Source organism: Plasmodium cynomolgi, chromosome 11, assembly GCF_000321355.1.
Source record: "Plasmodium cynomolgi strain B DNA, chromosome 11, whole genome shotgun sequence".
Taxonomy (NCBI): Eukaryota; Apicomplexa; class Aconoidasida; order Haemosporida; family Plasmodiidae; genus Plasmodium; species Plasmodium cynomolgi.
Genome location: NC_020404.1, coordinates 1,147,628 through 1,164,566, shown reverse-complemented (window position 1 = coordinate 1,164,566; position 16,939 = coordinate 1,147,628). Strand labels below are relative to the sequence as shown.

Here is a 16,939-nt window from a genome sequence, read left to right as displayed (position 1 = left end):
CTTATACGCGGGCGAACGTGGATAGCTGTGGAGTGAACACAGGTGTCCGTACGATAATCTCGTCAGGAGCCCACTACGCCCAAGTCGATTTGTACGTTTATGCATATACATTTTGAACAACACGTTCCGCGCCTTGTTTCACTCCATTTGTTTTTTGTTGCAGCCGGAGTCTTCACGTGTGGCTCTCAACCGAGTGAACGTGCAGTCCAGGGGGTGCGTCCACGGGGAGGCATCGAAGGGGGCAACCGGATTGGCGGCAAAGGGGGATGTAATTGCGCCACAAATTGGGCTGCCAATTGGACTTCCATTCAGGCTGAGAAGCGCTCCCGTTTGTCGCTCCGTTTGCCGCCCCGTTTGCCGCCCCGTTTGCCGTCCCGTTTGCCGTCCCGTTTGCCGTCCCGTTTGCCGCCCATTTTGCCGCCCATTTTGCCACTACACCTTTGTCCCCAGTTTGGCCCTCTCCGCCGAACAGACGCAAACGCGGGTATACCGCTTCCCAAGTGCGTATGTGATGTGATCACGCTGTACGCGGCTTATCCTCACCTACATTAACGCTTGACGTACCCGCCCCGTTCACCCCAAAAAAAAAAAGCCAACCAAAAATGGCACGGCGAATGAACCTACTGAACATAGAAAAAAACATTCAGAATTTATGGAAGGAACATAATGTATACGAAAAGGAATTTGTTGAAAACAGTGAGTCGAGGTTTACGGGTAATTTCCCATACCCATACATGAATGGATTATTACACATAGGGCATGCCTTCACGCTGAGTAAGTTGGAGTTCCTCGTTCGTTATAAAAATATGACATGTCAGAATGTGCTGCTTCCATTTGCTTTCCATTGCACAGGCACACCGATCGTTGTGTGTGCTGACAAATTAACGAACGAGTTAAAAGGAAAAGTGCTCGCAAATTTCCCAGAGAGTAATAGAAGCGAGATTAACGATGATAACCTCGTGGGGGAAGCAAACGTTGTTGGCACTCCCCAATCGGAAGAAGTTCCTGACAAAACGAAGCAAACGGAAAGAACGAACCCCGCAGAAAGAACCAAACCCGCGGACGCAACGGTGTTCAGGTCCAACAAAAGCAAAGTACAATCAAAAGGATCCAAACAAAACACGCAGTACGAAATTATGAAGCAAATGGATATAAGCGACGAAGAAATTCACCTCTTTCAGAAGCCACAATATTGGTGCTATTATTTTTCCTCCAAAGCAAAGGAGCATTTAAGTTCTTTGGGCCTTTTTTGTGACTGGAGGAGATCGTTCATCACGACCAACATGAATCCCTACTACGACAAGTTTGTTAATTGGCATTTCAACACCCTTTACAAGAAGAACCTAATTTATTACGGAAGCAGAATCACCATCTTCAGCCGAGTGAACAACCAGGCATGTGCAGATCATGAGAGGTCAGAAGGAGAAGGAGTCAAGTGTCAGGAATTTACACTCATCAAAATATATGTACATGATTACAAAGAGTTTTATGAAATTTATTTAAAAAATGTGAATAGAAGTACTTCTCCTTCTTCCCCGTCATCTCAAAAGGAAGACGATTTTTTAAAGACTAACATTATGAATGAAAACTTGTTCAGCCAAAAAAAAATTGTCCTTCTTGCTAGTACCTTAAAACCAGAGACAGCTTATGGACAAAATTACACCTTCGTCAACCCTAGTGAGTATTACTATGTCACATTAGGGTTCAACAAACAGAGGCTTCACTATGGGGACAAGAATTATGTGAACAATGTCATGTCAAGGGAAGAGATCATCGATTCGTGTGAAAATATTTACATATGCTCAGAGAATAGCTTGTACAATTTGGCCTACCAGGGCGTAATACCGATGTTGTTAAGGGGCTCTCAGGGGGCGCCCAAGTCGACCGGTCAGGTGAGCGGCCAGGTTAGCGGCCAGGTTAGCGGCCAAGTTAGCGGCCAGGTTAGCGGCCAAGTTAGCGGCCAGGTTAGCGGCCAAGTTAGCGGCCAGGTTAGCGGCCAGGTTAGCAACCAAGTTAGCGGCCAAGTTAGCGGCCAAGTTAGCGGCCAGGTGAGTGATCTGGTGAGTGGCCACCCCGCCGAGGCGCCCAACTCGCACAGTGCCAAACACACCCGAGGTGGAGAAGACGTCCTACCCCCCCTTGGCGATCTCTTCATCTTAATGAAAATCAAAGGAGAAGACCTCGTCGGGTTAAGGACCTACTCAAACTTATCCCCAAATAAAAATTTGTATATTCTCCCCATGACTACCATCAAAATGAATATCGCTACAGCCATCGTCCCATGTGTATCCAGCGATAGTGCAGATGACTATGCCTGTCTGCAGGATATAAAAAGGAAGCAAGCATACTACTGTGAAAAGTACAATCTTAACGAGGAGTGCTTGTATAATGAAAGTACATCTTGCATTCAATTGCCAGACATCGGGGACAACACTGGGAAGTTTTTTTACGAATTGGAAAAAATATCATCATATAAGGATGCCAAGCTACAGAAGGTTAAAGAAATCTTATATAAAAAACAGTATTTTGAAGGCACCATGACTGTGGAACCATATCGGGGTATGAAGATATATAACTGCAGGAAGTTGGTCAAACAGTACATAGTAAAGAATAACGAGGGCTTTCTGTATAGCGAACCGGAGGTACTAGTTATCGATAGGAACAACGTCAAATGTATCGCTGCTTTGTGCAACCAATGGTATATCAACTATGGCAACTTAGATTTTAAAAAGGACGTACTCATTCAGATGAAGAAGAATAACTTCCAAACGTACAACGAAGTTCTGCAGAAGCAACTGCAACATGTGATTTTTTGGCTTGACGACTGGTCCTGCAGTAGGGCCTATGGGCTTGGCACGCTAATGCCCGATTTTAATGCGCTGCAGCGGGGGGGAAGCGGGGAAGGAGACCCAAAAGGGGGTAGCGACCCCAAACCGGGTAGCGACCCCAAACCGGGTAGCGACGGCGCTGCCCAACTTAGCAGCGAAGGGCTCGCCCAGCCTGGCGCCGACTCAGAGAAGGAGCTCATCGAAAGCCTGTCAGACTCGACCATCTACATGGCGTACTACACGATTAGCCACTTCCTGCAGAGCAACGTGGACGGAAGCGAGCGCGGCCTCCTCGATATCGACGCAGCGGATCTTAACGATGCCTTCTTCGATTACGTCTTCGACATTAGTGATGACATGGAAAAAATCAGCAAAAATATCAGCATGGAGAAACTACAAAGAATGAGAAGGGAGTTCCAGTACTGGTACCCATTCGATGTGAGAATATCAGGCAAAGATTTAATTTTTAACCATTTGACAATGACTCTATTTAACCACGTAGCAATTTGGGGTAAAAAAAAATACAACAATAAGCAGAAGGAGACGAATGATGAGAAAAGCATCCTAGAGCGACAAGGAGAAATACTGAACGAAATTGATCAGCTCGATCTAGATGCACACGAAACGGTGAAATATTTTCCCAAATCATTTTTCTGTAACGGACATGTGCTAGTTAATAAAGAAAAAATGTCCAAAAGTAAGGGTAATTTTATTACCCTCAAGCAGAGTATAAACCTTTACACAAGTGACGGAACAAGGATAGCATTGGCAGATGCAGGAGACTCAATCGAAGATGCAAACTTTAACACAGATACTGCAAATAGTGCTATCATGAAGCTATATAATTTGATAAACTTTTGCATCGAGACGAAAAATAATGTGTATATCTTTCGATGTGGAGAGAGAACGTTTATTGATTCGATATTCGAAAATGAAATTAATTACCTGACCAATAAATGCAAGGAGTCTTATGAGAAGCTTCTCTTTAGGGATGTCCTCAAGTATGGCTTCTACGACATGCTTCTGAAAAGGGATACGTATCGAATTATGTGTGATAAAATCCACATGCACAAAGAGACAGTGAATTTTTTTATAGAAAGGATTTGTCTCATCATCAACCCGCTGATACCTCATGTCACGGAGCATATTTGGACTTACATTTTGAAGAAGGAGGATTTTCTCGTTAACCAAAAGTGGCCCTCCTCTGACAACACCAGCTACTCCATCGTCATGCATAAGCAGTACAATAACCTACTCAACGTTGTAGAAATTTTTAGGAAGTCCTACGATAAGGTTATCAACAAGAACAACAAGCAGAAGGGCGCCAAGGGTAGCGGAGGCGGAAGCGGAAGCGGGGAGAAGCGCGCGCCAGACGAGGCGGGGGCGAAAGTCGCGGCAGGAACGGCCAACCAGGGAGGAGCAGCCGACGAACAGAAGGAAGAAGCGTACAAGGAGGACGACGACGAGGGAACGAAATTTAAAGCCATCGTCTACGTTGCGAAGGAGTACAACGATACGCAAAAAAAAATCATCGAAATTCTTAACAGAATTATTAACAACAGTGAGGGTAAGAAGCTACCCAGTAACTACATCAATCTGTTGGTACAAAACGATTATGTAAATAAGTTGCCAAAAAATGAGAAGAAGGAAATTTTAAGCTTCGCCACCTTCCTAGTCAAGGACAACGTCACACTCAACAACAACCAGTACGAGCTAAGTCTCCCCTATGACGAAATACAACTCATAAAGAACAACGTAGAATTTATTAGGAGGAGCCTAAACCTTGGCGACATCCAAATCATGGAAAATACCAATAAGTATCCCATTGACGATACAGATATTTACAAGCTAGCCAACCCGGGAAATCCTTCCATTTTTATGTACACCACGGAGTCGTGACGGTAAGGGGCTGGAAAGAAAAAAAAAAAAAAAGCAGGGTTGGTAGTCAGCCAAAGTAGAACATATTTTATCTCCTTACGCGTATGCATACATATGTGTCGCACATGTTAGGCCAGCGAAAAGGGTCACCAACACACTGCGAAAAATGTCCTTTTTATGCGGTTGGAAAGAAAACACCCATGTATCATTTTAAGTGTGTCATGTTAATACTTTTTAATTTTTGAATCTCACATGTGATTTTTTTTTTTTTTTTTTTTTTTTTTAAAAAAAAAAAAAAAAGGCATTAAAGGCATTGAAGGCATTTCATATGAGCAAAAGTAAAGGATGGGTTGGCATTATGTTATATCAACCCGCACATAAAATGGGAAGACAATCCAGCCCGTGTTTGCCTTCCTCCGTGTGATACTCGCAAAATCGGGAAAATTGCCCTGGGCGTATTTCTGTATGGTGAGAAAAATAGGGGCGACAAATATCTCCCTCCCCCCCCATACACCTTTTTCCCCTTCTCCAACCATTGCTATCACCTCATCCTTGTGTGTGTTTTTTGCTCACCCCTTTGTGATAATATTAATACTTAAAAACGGAGTTTAAAACAAAAGTTAGTCTCGATGTAAACAAACGAGACAGTTACATCAGGAGAGATGAGAGTAAATATTACACTCGCTATGCAAAAAAAGGAAAAAAAAAAATCGGAGACATGGACGGAGAATGAGACGGAGACATGGACGGAGAATGAGACGGACACAGGATCAACATCATTTTTTTAAAAAAAGTTCGGAGCCAATGTGAGGGTAGGCCCCAATGGGACATCATCACCCATTCGCTCGCACATTAGGGGTGCACACATAAGCTGTTCATACATGCACTGACATGGTGTAATACACACGCGAGAGTGGTCTGTTTCAAAAAAGGAGCCCCTCCGCATCAGCCTCTTTTGAAGCGTCGAACTTGCGGAGATTCAGCCCTGCAAGAGCCGCGGTGAGGGCAATCAAGCCGTTCATCACAGCGGTCTCACAGAGGTACAATTACGACGGCCATCACAGCGGTGCAACCACGACGGCCATCACAGCGGTGCAACCACGACGGCCATCACAGCGGTGCAACCACGACGGCCATCACACCATCGCTGCTACTCCTTCCATTACTTTACGCGGCACATGAAACAAAATTCTTCACTGTTGTAAAATAATGTATGCTTGCGAAATTGCATCCTGGGGAGGGGCAAAGGCACAATTTCGGGAAAATATCGTCACAAAAAAAAGAAAAAAAGGGGGCCTCTCACGTGGAGGCGTACTCCCACGTAATGCACTTATGCACACATTTATTCATGCAGGAGGTGAGAACCTCGCCACTCCGAGTAAAGCCAAAGCCTGTCACAGCAGAATGGCACAACGTACCCCTCTACAGCTGCAATTACGCTAAAGGCAGGGAATGGGGATGGATGTGCCGGTTGATCATCCACGAACTCATAAAAAACAATACGCTAAAAATAAAGACACAAAATAAAGACGAAAAATAAAGACGCAAAATAAAGACGCAAAATAAAGACACAAAATAAATGCTCACCATAAACTCCAGGTTGGTCACACACTCTTTCCTTCCATTTTAACAATGTGAACTGCTCGGTGGAGAACAAAAGGTGGTGTTCATTTCGGAGGGGCGGAACGTGCCAAGGGGAGGAAGCGGCAGGATTGCATGTATATATATATGCTCCAAATGCGCTCGCGATTCACTTCTTTATTTTAAAATTTAAAAGTTGCGATGCTTCTTTTCCCCCCCCTGGGAAAACAACCCCAGCACGATGAGGCGGTGGCACGATGAGGCAGTGACACGATGACGTAGTGACACGATGAGGCAGTGACACGATGAGGCAGTGACACGATGACGTAGTGACACGATGACGTAGTAACACCATGACGTAGTGACACCATGACGTAGTGGCACGATGACGAGGAGGGTCCCTCATCTATTGGAAAAAAAATCGACTTGCCTCTCCTTCTGTGCCAACTGGATGAGGACGCCTTTCCTCCACCCCTCCCTTTCACATGTTATTATTTATCGAGTCGGCGAGCAAGAAGTTGTTCAAATTTCCAGGCCTTTTTACTTTAAATATTTTCTCATTTAGGGTTCTTCGTCTATAAAGACCTAAAACGGTGTTTTGGCTGTCGCCTTGGCTTTCGTTATCACTTTCGCCTTCGCCTTCTCTTTCACCTTCGCTTTGGCTTTCACTTTCCTGTCCTTCGTAATTATTACCTTCATTAGCAGGCCCGTTCTGCCTCTTCTTCTTCCTCCTCTTTAGGCTAATCTCGTTGCTGCTCTGCTGAGGCAGAATATGATCCGTGATGCTGTTTTCCCTGTCGTGAAAGGTCCTATGGTCCTTCATTTCTGCGCACGTACTGTAGTTCTTCACCTTAACGTCGTTAATAAAATTTGTTATTAACTCAAAGTTATCCTTGTTCATTATGAAGTCGGTCTGTTCTACACCAAGGGAAAGCAATTCGTTTATTTGTGCTTGCCTGGCGAACGGGTTGCTCTCTTTTTTCCTTTGTGCCTTTGTTTTCATGTATGGCATGTTCAGCAGGGGCGGTCTCTCAAATTGATCCTTCGAGGCGACATTGCGGGGGAAGTTCCACACACCGTCGTAGGGGCGCCCACGGCTGCGGCCATACCCTCGGGCGTTTTCCCCAACATGGTCGGCGAACTCACCATTTTCATCTTCTCCATTTTCTCCTTCTCCTTCTTCTCCTCCTTCTCCTCCTTCCCCTCCTTCTCCTCCTTCTCCTCCTTCCCCTCCTTCTCCTCCTTCTCCTCCTTCCCCTCCTTCTCCTCCTTCTCCGTCCTGAGTCCACCCCCTCATCCTTTCCGCGAACTCCAAGCTGGCGCCGCACTGCACATTCAGATCGTCGCTCGGCAGCGAACTAAACAGTTCCTGCAAAAAGGCACTCATCATCTCTCTCTTCCTCCTCCCTAAACCTCTACCACTCCGCATGGCATCAGCCATCACTCGTTGCTTCGCGCCGTCTTCCATTTCTCCGTAATGTTGTTCACTCCAATCGGGAATCTCCTTCGCGCTGCCACGTGCGACCCGTTCGCTTCCTGCCTTTTGCATCATATAGTTAAAAATTCGATTGCACAACTCTGCGGAAGGCATGCTATTACCACCACTTAATTGAGTCGTCATCATCTCCTCACTGCAGTCCTTCCTCATCAAACTGGGACCCTCAACGTTACTTGAACACTTCCTGATGTGCCTATCTACATTGTCGCACTCTTTATTCACCCCATACCAGTTGTTCCCCCTTTCGACACCCTTATTTTGCCTTAACATCGTTAACAATTTAGTGTAAAAGCTGCAGTAATGGCAAGGAGAATTGCACGAGTTGTTTTTTTTCTTCTTCCTCTCCTTCTTCTTCTTCTTCTTCTTCTCCTCCTCCCCCTTCGCAGGGGGGGTACCTCTCCACGTTATCTTCGCCCGGGTCGAGGTATCCATCCTTTTGGTCACCTCCTTTGAGTGCACCTTCAGCCTCCTTCGCATCTTCCACAACGTGGTTGTAATTCAGGCCAGCCATGCAATCGCCTTCGTTTTCCACCTCTACGCCCTTACGATTCAGGCTAGCCATGCAGGCACAATACAAACAGCGGGAGTTACTTCTGCCACGCTCGTGTGAGCACTCGACATTGCTGCTAAGAGAATCGTCGTACTTAGACTCGCGCAGGTACTTGCTCTTCACAAGAATGTCAATTATGTCCTTCATGTTTTCATCGCCAAGAAGAACACTGCTCCTTTTTAAATTGCCAAGTGGCTCTACTTCCAGTTTTGCTTCTCGTTCTTCCTTCACCCCTTCGCTCGTCCGCTCATTTTGACTCCAGGAGGAGCCACCACCTTTCCCTGAATTACCACCTTGCGAGGAGAAGAACAACCCCCCTCGCGGATTCTTCTGGTACGCACGCTGTTCGGTACGACCGTCGGTGTATCTCATGCTCTTTTCATTTTCTAGGACGAGTTTTTCCCGCGCAGGAAAGTGCCTAGGCTCGTCATGCTCGTCATGCATGTTGGGCTCGTCACGCTCGTCACGCTCGCCAGGCTCGTCATCAGCGCACACATGGCTGCGACCCTTTCGGGACTTCTCTGACGCGATGCTGTTGTGCCTGTCCATAAACCTGTAGGGGTCGATAGAAGCGGCCCCCAGGCAGGGCAACTCATGGACGTTCGCTTCTGCGCTGCCATTTGCACTGCCTTTTGCGCTGCCTTTTACACTACCTTTTACACTACCTTTTGCGCTTCCCTCCGCATCCTGCCCTGCCCCACGCACATGCTTCAAAAATACACTCCTCTCGGAAAAAATCAACTGCGAATATTTTTCTGCACACGAGTTAAACAGTTCTCTCGCCTCGACCATGTTCAATGACTTCCTTTTTAAGTGCTCCTTCACATAATCGAATTTCTCCTCGCTGGTGATGTCTTTTTCATTTTTATTCCTTTCACTGGACACGGAACAAGACAATACATTTTTTTTATCACCTTGTATGTGGTTCCCCATGGAGTAGCTACTTACGCCCAAACTAGGACATGTAGAAACGTTACTTATTTTCTTCGAGCTATTCATACTGTTAAAATTAGGGTAGGAATTCAGATAATTATTTTCATGTTGGAGGGGCGAACAGCTGTTCTTCGCTACCATTTTTTCTGTGTTTTTTTGGTCCATGTTAAAATCGATTTTCTGCATCATCCGCTCAGCTGGGGTATTCATTTCATCGTACGTGGGTGGAGATAAGGTCTTCTTACCAGGGGTTATGTCTTCACTATGGGGGGGGGATATCCCCCCTCCCCATTCCCCTCCTCCCTTGCTTGAACCCATCGCTGCGACATTCTCACGGTTGGCATAATAAATGGCAAATAAAAATGCGTCATACTCTTTAGTATCCTCAGGGTCCAACGCATCGTGGGAATTTACCTTCTGTCTACTACTACTACTGCTACTGCTCCTGCGAGACTCTTTATTCAACAGCTCCATAAAATGGTCGTTAATGTTTGAGTACCTCACCTGGTCATCCATGTCTCCATGCTGACTTCGAATATACAGGGACTTTTTCAGCTCTATTAAGGAGTTGTAATAATCCCTTATTTCTTCTGTATTGGATAGCTTCTCCACGTCTTCGTAGGATGAGTAGCTGGCAAGGTAGTTACTGCCTGGGGGATTCGAGCGAGAGCATTCCTCTCCGCTGCGCCTGTTTCCGCTGAGATCGCTTCCGACGAGACCGCTTCCGACGCGACCGCTTCCAACGAGACCGCATCCTACGAGACCGCTTCCGCCGCGACCGCTTCCTCCAGCGCGCCCCCCTCTGCCGCTGATACCCTGGTGTGCGAAGCTTCTTCCTCTACCCTCGGCGAAGCCCCCATGGGCGACATTCCCGTTCGCCTCAAAATTTGCGCTCCTTCCGCCCACCCCGTCTTCACACCCATCGTGTAAACTTCCCACGTGACCAATATGCACCCCGTGATCCACAATTACCATTTTATTGTTACACAATTCTGGGTTCCTGTTTCTGGAGCGATCGCCCCTTCCCCCAGCTTCATCGCTCAATTCCGTTTCGGCACAATGGAAGGGTAGGTAGTTCATTCCAATGCTGTTAACTCCAACATGATAAAGCGTATCTCCATTTCCTTTCTCCACATCGATTCCATTTTGTCTGTTGTATCCTCCCCTCCACATGGAGCTATTTTCGTCCTTCTTCCTCACCTGTGCTCCATCGACCTTGGCCCCTCCATCACCGCCATTGCCTCTTTCGAAAAAGGATTCCTTCTTCCTCTTATTGCTGGCAAAGATGGCCTTCCCCATGCTGTCCCCAACGCTGCTGCTGCTGCTGTGGCTACCGAAGTGGCTGCCTAAGTGGCTACCTAAGTGGCTACGTACTTGGCTACCTAAGTGGCTACCTACGTGGATACCTCCGTGGCTACCTCCGTGACTGCTCCCTTTGCTGCTGCCGCTGCTACTGTGGATGATTCTTCCCTCGTCCATGCTCTCCTTGGAGTATGGGTCGGCGCTTGGGTTGAATGTCCGCTTCCTCTTTTTGCTGTTCACCGGGGGAGCGCTCATGCGGGGCAAGCGTCCCTTCCTCGGCTCACGGCTTGGGTCTCTTCGGCCGCTGAGGGTGGTGCTGCGAGTGCCGTTGAGTGTGCTGCTGGGTGTGCCGTTGTGTGTGCCGTTGAGTGTGCCGCTGAGTGTGCCGTTGCGTGTGCCGCTGAGTGTGCCGCTGAGTGTGCCGCTAAGTGTGCCGCTGAGTGTGCTGCTGAGAGTGCCGCTTAGGGTGTTCCCTCCGCTACGCGAACTGCCAACAGAGCAGCCGCCTCTCCCGCCGTCGCCCTGCATCAGGGACTCCCTGCGCCGCTCGCTGGTCAGCTTATCCTGCAGGCACTGATTAAGTATATTCAGTACCTCCCCCTTCTTAAACTGCTTGTCACAGCTGTTAATGATCACCTTCAGTTTATTCACAAAAGTATCATCTTTGTAATTACTAATCAAAAAGTTATTAATTTTATGTACATGATCGTAAAACTCTTTGCTTTTTTTTTCTTCCAGAGCTTTCCATTCATCATCAGTCATGTAGCCATTATTTTTATTTCTCTTTTTTGAGAGAAGGTCAGGTAAATTGCGATCATTAATATCTGTGATGCTTAACCTTGACCTTTTCGTTTTCTCTGCGATGTACTTCCCGCAGAGTAGCCATCTGAACAAAAAGAGTATCGATATTTTTTTACTGGGCAAGTAACCATAGTGCTTGCACGAGATCGTTTTCAGTCTCATGCTTCCTTTGTATCTGTATCTCACTCTAAATTCCTTGTTGTGTGGATGGAAATGGGGCTGCCACATGGTATCAATGGCATCGTAATTTATTTTCCTATTTTTTTGTTGCTTGTTTTTTTTCTTGTATGATGAAGCTCCATTTTTTTTTCTCATACTCATCAGTCCATCCTTTTGGCTATCATCTCCACCTTTCACGGAGCTCCTCTTCCTAGTCATCACGTCTTCTTCACTGGATTCTCCAAAGCAGAACAGTAGCTCGCTGTTCTGGAGTTCATCATACCTCAGTATGTACCGGTCGATAAATACGTTGATATTCACGTAGTTCTTGCTGGGATTCACGCTGATCCGGGAAAAGTCGATATCGTCGTTTTGCATGATGTAGTCTATGTGCCTCTGGATTTCGCACAGCTGACTCGCGTCCTCCTCGTCCGCCGCTTCGCCATCACCTTCAACAGGAGCGTCACCAGAAGCGTAATCAGGAGCGTCACCAGCAGCGTTACCAGCAGCTTTGTTTCCCACGTCGTTATTCCCATCTCCATCCGCCAGATCCTCCCCGGGCACGGCTCGATCGGTTCGCCTGACAAATCGTCCCACATTGTCGCTATCAGCGTCATTGCCATTGTCACTCTTATTGTCATGGTCTTCCTCATGGTCTTCCTCACGGTCATCCTCACGGCCATCCCCATCGTCGTTGCGACTGCACTTGTCCTCCCCCGCCCTCCTCTGATTTCTTTCGCCCCGCTCGCTTCTTTCATTCCTTTCCCGCCTCTGCGTTCCCCTCAATTTCATCACCCCCTTCGCGTCCGCCCACTTATCATTTTCCCATGTCCCTTCCACCTCCTTAATTCTGTGCCCCCCGTTCATTAGGAACATATTTTTTCTCTTCTTATCATCCTTCGGCCCGCCATGGAGGTTCTTCTCCTTGTCATCCGCGTGACCGCCACCTCCTTCTCCTTCTTCACCTTCTCCTTCTTCCATTTTCCACCGGTCCAGTTCATCATTGAGGGTGCTGTTCTCCCCATTCTTCCTCCTTCTTTGCATGCCATTGTGCAGTTTGAAATCTTCCATTTTTATTTCTGGCTTGTTCAGGTAGTTTCTTCCATTTCTTCCCCCCCTCGGCTCTTGTCCCCTGTCACAGTTGCTCTTCACATCCACCGGAAGGGCATCACTTCGTCGACTGGGCCGATTTGGTTGACTCTGTTGATATCGCTGATTTGGCCCATTTGGCCGATTTGGCCGATTTGGCTGATTTGGCCGATTTGGCTGACTCAGCTGACTGAGCTCACTTGGCCGGCTCATACTGCTCTGTTTGCCTTGCCTGCTTTGCCTATTCTCCCCGCCTTGCCTATTCTCCCAACTTTTCCTATTCTCCCCACCGTGCCTATTCTCCTTAAGTATGTACCCGGTCCGCACACCCTGCTTGTAATAGTCTTCCCTCCTGCTAGCGGCCTTCTCACGGCAGTTGTTATTTATTCTGTCACTTTCGCTCGAACCTTCACATGCCTCTTTGTAAAACTTGGGGTGTTTTTTTCTTCCTTCCGTTCGCAGCGGAGTTGTTCCCTCCGTTCGCAGCGGAGTTGTCCCTTCCGTTCGCAGCGGAGCTGTTCCTTCCGTTCCCAGAGCAGTTGCTCCTTCCTTTCCCAGCGGATTTGTTCCTTCCTCACGGAAGAACCTTCCTACTCTGTTGTATTCACCGACGTCACTTCTTTCCCCCTTAATGTTCCCATCGCACTTGTGGCCATTAATTGGGGAGCCATCTTTCCATTCTGGCCCGCTGCTTCGGATGTGCGATGAGGGGAAGACCCTCCTGGTCGCGGTCCCATCCAGCACTCCACCGTTGCGGCGATCATAATGATCATCTCCATCGCCATCCAAATGGCCATCCAAATCGCCACCCAAATCGGCACCTTCTGATGACGAACTTGCCTCACTCGATAAGGCCTTCTTCAGATGATGCCTCCCTTTGGGACTGTCGCCCTCCTTTGGAATTCTTCCTGCTACTAAACGTTCATCATTACTCTTAGTGAAGTCTTTCCCTTTATTTTCCTGCGCCTTCTTCAAACTGCTCATCCTCGTCACTCGACTCACCTGGGGGGTGGTTCTCACTCGAGTCGTTACCCTCATCGATATGGCGCTTTCATTTTCGCCATGTGCACTACCCCTCAAATGGGGCATCTCGACATGGCCCTTTTCAACATTATCAACACTCTCCTCCATTTTGTCCTTGCCATGTGACAGCTTATTCGTTATGCTATTCACAAAATTTTTTCCTCCATGGTTTATGTCCTCATAGGGAAATGCCCCTTCGGGGAATAACCTCCCACTTGGGGATTCCTTTTCTGCGCTACTTTGCCCCGCAGAGTGTACAGCCTTCCGTTCTTGTTTAGGAACGTAACATCCCTTGCTTCTGGGATTATTTACAACAGCGCACACATCCGCATTGGCCTCGGCTTCTTTCTCATTTTTCACTGTTGGCGATCTGCAACCATGCGATCTTGTAATTAACTCAATCATGTCGCTACTGTCCATTTTGCAATTCTCTTTAATTGTTTTTCTTTCATCAGAATGTTGAACAAGCAGTTTTTCTTCCTCCGATTCATCATGGTCATTCTTATTCACATTATCCTTCTTCTCTGCACGACTACTAGAGTTAGGAATAACATTTTCACCTCGCAGTCCATCATACTTGGATGTACTTGGCTTTGCACATTTCCCCTTGGGGTAATAACACGACTGGTAAGGGTGATGCTCAACGGATAAGTTTGTTCTTCTCCCTTTTCTGTTATTATTCCCCCTCCTGATGTTTAAAAAATGGATTTTTTTTTTTACTTTTTCGCTAAAATTTGTTCCTTTTCTCCTTCGGTTTTGATTGCGCTGAAGATTCGATTGCTCGTCGGGGTGTGCATCGAGAAGTACAATCGATGCCGCATCTGGCGCAGTATCAGATGCCTCATCCGGTTGTGCATGCGATTTTGCATGAGCCTTTGCATGCGCCCTTGCATGCGACCTTGCACCCGACTTTGCACCCGACTTTGCACCCGACTTTGCATCCGACTTTGAATCCGATTTTCCACTGACCCGAGCGCTTATACACTCTTCGTCGCTACCCATCAGGGTGCTATTTGCACAATTCTGCTCATCAAAAATGGTGGCGAGTTCTTCTAAGTCACCAGGGAGGAGATCACTGTCCCCCTTTTCACCATTTCCACCCTTTTCACCATTTCCACCCTTTTCTCCATTTCCACCCTTTTCACTACTACCCCTACTGTCATCACTATCCATTTTAGGAGTGACTGCGCCTTTTAACAAAACATTTTGCCCAATTTTGTAGTTTGCCGTTCTGTTAACGCGGGAGAGATAACGTGGATTATCCTGCGCACTTGGCCGTGTACTTCGTAGTGCACCTTCTTGGGCAAATTTTTTTTTTTTTATAATTACATCGTTCTGGCTTATTTCCTCATTAGCTACGTGATAACCGTCATTAACTGCGTCAGTATTCTTACTAAACGCACTTTGTGTGTACTTGCTTCTCGCATGGCCCAAATCGGTGATTTCGCCAACGCTTTGGTTAGTGCTTGGGAGTTCCCCCAGGGTTCCGCTTCTGGCCTCGCTTCTGGCCTCGCTTATAACCTCGTTTCTGGCCTCGCTTCTAGCCTCGCTTCTAGCCTCGCTTCTAGCCCCGCTTATGACCTCCTTTCTGGCCTCGCCTCTCCTCTCATTTCCCCCAGCACCCTCCATATCGTTTCCCCCTTCGAGCATAATTTCATCTTCCTCCTCTACTCCTCCGGATATTTCCTCTTTCCTTTTTTCAGTTCCCTTCTTGCATGCGCGAAAGTCGCTTGCAACTTTAACAGAAACATTATTTGAATCGTTTCCGCATATGACCGCCATTCGGATCGTGCTGACTGTTGGATCGGTACCAATTTTGCAATACCCCTCCTCCTCTTTCGCTCGGTTATACATGTGACCACTTTCTCTACTGTGCTGGTCGTTCCCCAGGTCCACGTGCTCCCTCGTGCACGTGAAATTTGCGTTTAATTTTTCGTCCCCTTCGCCGGTTTGGCGGTTGCTCCGATTTGGGGTAGCTTGGGCAGCTTGGGTTGCTTGGCCTGTGTGGCCCATTTGACCCATTTGACCCATTTGGCCCGCTCCGCTTGCCACGCCCGCTTCTTCCCCTGAGCAGCCTTCCCCCGGATGGAACGGCCCCCAGTCATTGCTGCCCCTCAGGGGTGAAGACGCGCTTTCATCCTTTGGATGGGCTTTAACTTCCACGCAGAGGATATGGCTGTTCGCTTTGCGATTTCCCTCTCTGTCCGCGCCGTCGCATTCCTCCTCATCCTCCTCTTCATGAATAATGCTTCCTTTTTTTCCACCCCAATGCTCGATAACGGACGTATCGAAGCCCCGGTCCGTTGGCATGTCACTGTTTGCACTGTGATTACTATAACCTTCGTGAGTGCCCATCTCCTCGTAGCAATCTTTTTCTTGGCTGTCATTCGGTTGGGCTGAAAACTCCTCACTGCAATTTCTTCTTCTTCCCATACTTTTCTTTTTTCCGTTTTCATCATCAGGTTTGGCGCTTTTCTTATCAGGTTTGTCGCTTTCCTCATCAGGTTTGTCGCTTTCCTCTTCTTCCCTGTTAGCCATGTTCTGCGGAGGAAGGGTAAAATAAAGCATGGCATGTCGGGGGGATGATACAGAGGGACAGGGAGAAAACGGGGGAAGAAAAAAAAATTATTAAACATGCGCATACGACAAATGTGCATTTTTATATTTTTATAATTATACAATCTGTACATGCTGAGAAGTCGGCGCGGTGTCAGGGGGTCCCCGAAAATACGCCGTGCATGAAGGAAACGGGGTGAACCCGTGCTTTTTTTTTTTTTTTTTTTTCCCTTCTCCGTGGCGATCGCGTCCACAAGTTGTGCCAATTGAAAAATACGCGGCATACAAGTTGGCACATATGCACACAGCAGAAGTGCATATACATACGGTACAAGCACACGTACAAGCATACATACAAGCACGCGTAGGCACATAAACATATGGAGCATGCATATGCATAATTGTACCATATGCATAATTGTACCAACTTGTATTCCGGCACTGCATCTCTCTGCATACACGGCGTGCAGTCAGTCGGAACAGTCCTCGCTCGCACGTTCTCGGTTATTCTTCCCCCGTTCGCATGTTATATCGGTGTTTTGTTAATTTCTCACACGGTCGCACTTTCGGTGTTGTGGCTATTTGGGGGGCTTCCCTTTTTTTCGACATTTCGATTTTTCCGGCTTTTTCGATTTATCCGACTTTTTCGAATTTTTTCCGTTGCTTTTTCTTTTTTCCCACCGTTTTCTCCTTTTTTTTTTGGGCTTACCGAGAAGAAGGGCGAATTGAGGAGATTCTCCA

General features: G+C 47.2%; 2 protein-coding genes across 2 annotated transcripts; one reads left to right on the top strand and one right to left on the bottom strand.

Moving 5' to 3' along the window:
• Window positions 1-602: 602 nt before the first annotated feature.
• PCYB_113500 (leucyl-tRNA synthetase cytoplasmic) lies at window positions 603-4,727 on the top strand (the record flags this gene model as incomplete). Its single annotated transcript, XM_004223229.1, has 2 exons — window positions 603-714; window positions 853-4,727. 2 exons carry the CDS (start codon window positions 603-605, stop codon window positions 4,725-4,727), a joined length of 3,987 nt encoding a protein of 1,328 aa, XP_004223277.1.
• A 3,338-nt stretch (window positions 4,728-8,065) lies between these two features.
• On the bottom strand, window positions 8,066-16,180 carry PCYB_113490 (transcription factor with AP2 domain(s); the record flags this gene model as incomplete). The annotated part of the gene is made up of 2 exons (XM_004223228.1): window positions 8,066-14,873; window positions 15,057-16,180. The coding sequence occupies 2 exons, from the start codon at window positions 16,178-16,180 to the stop codon at window positions 8,066-8,068; spliced, it is 7,932 nt and encodes a 2,643-aa protein (XP_004223276.1).
• Between the last annotated feature and the right edge of the window lie 759 nt (window positions 16,181-16,939).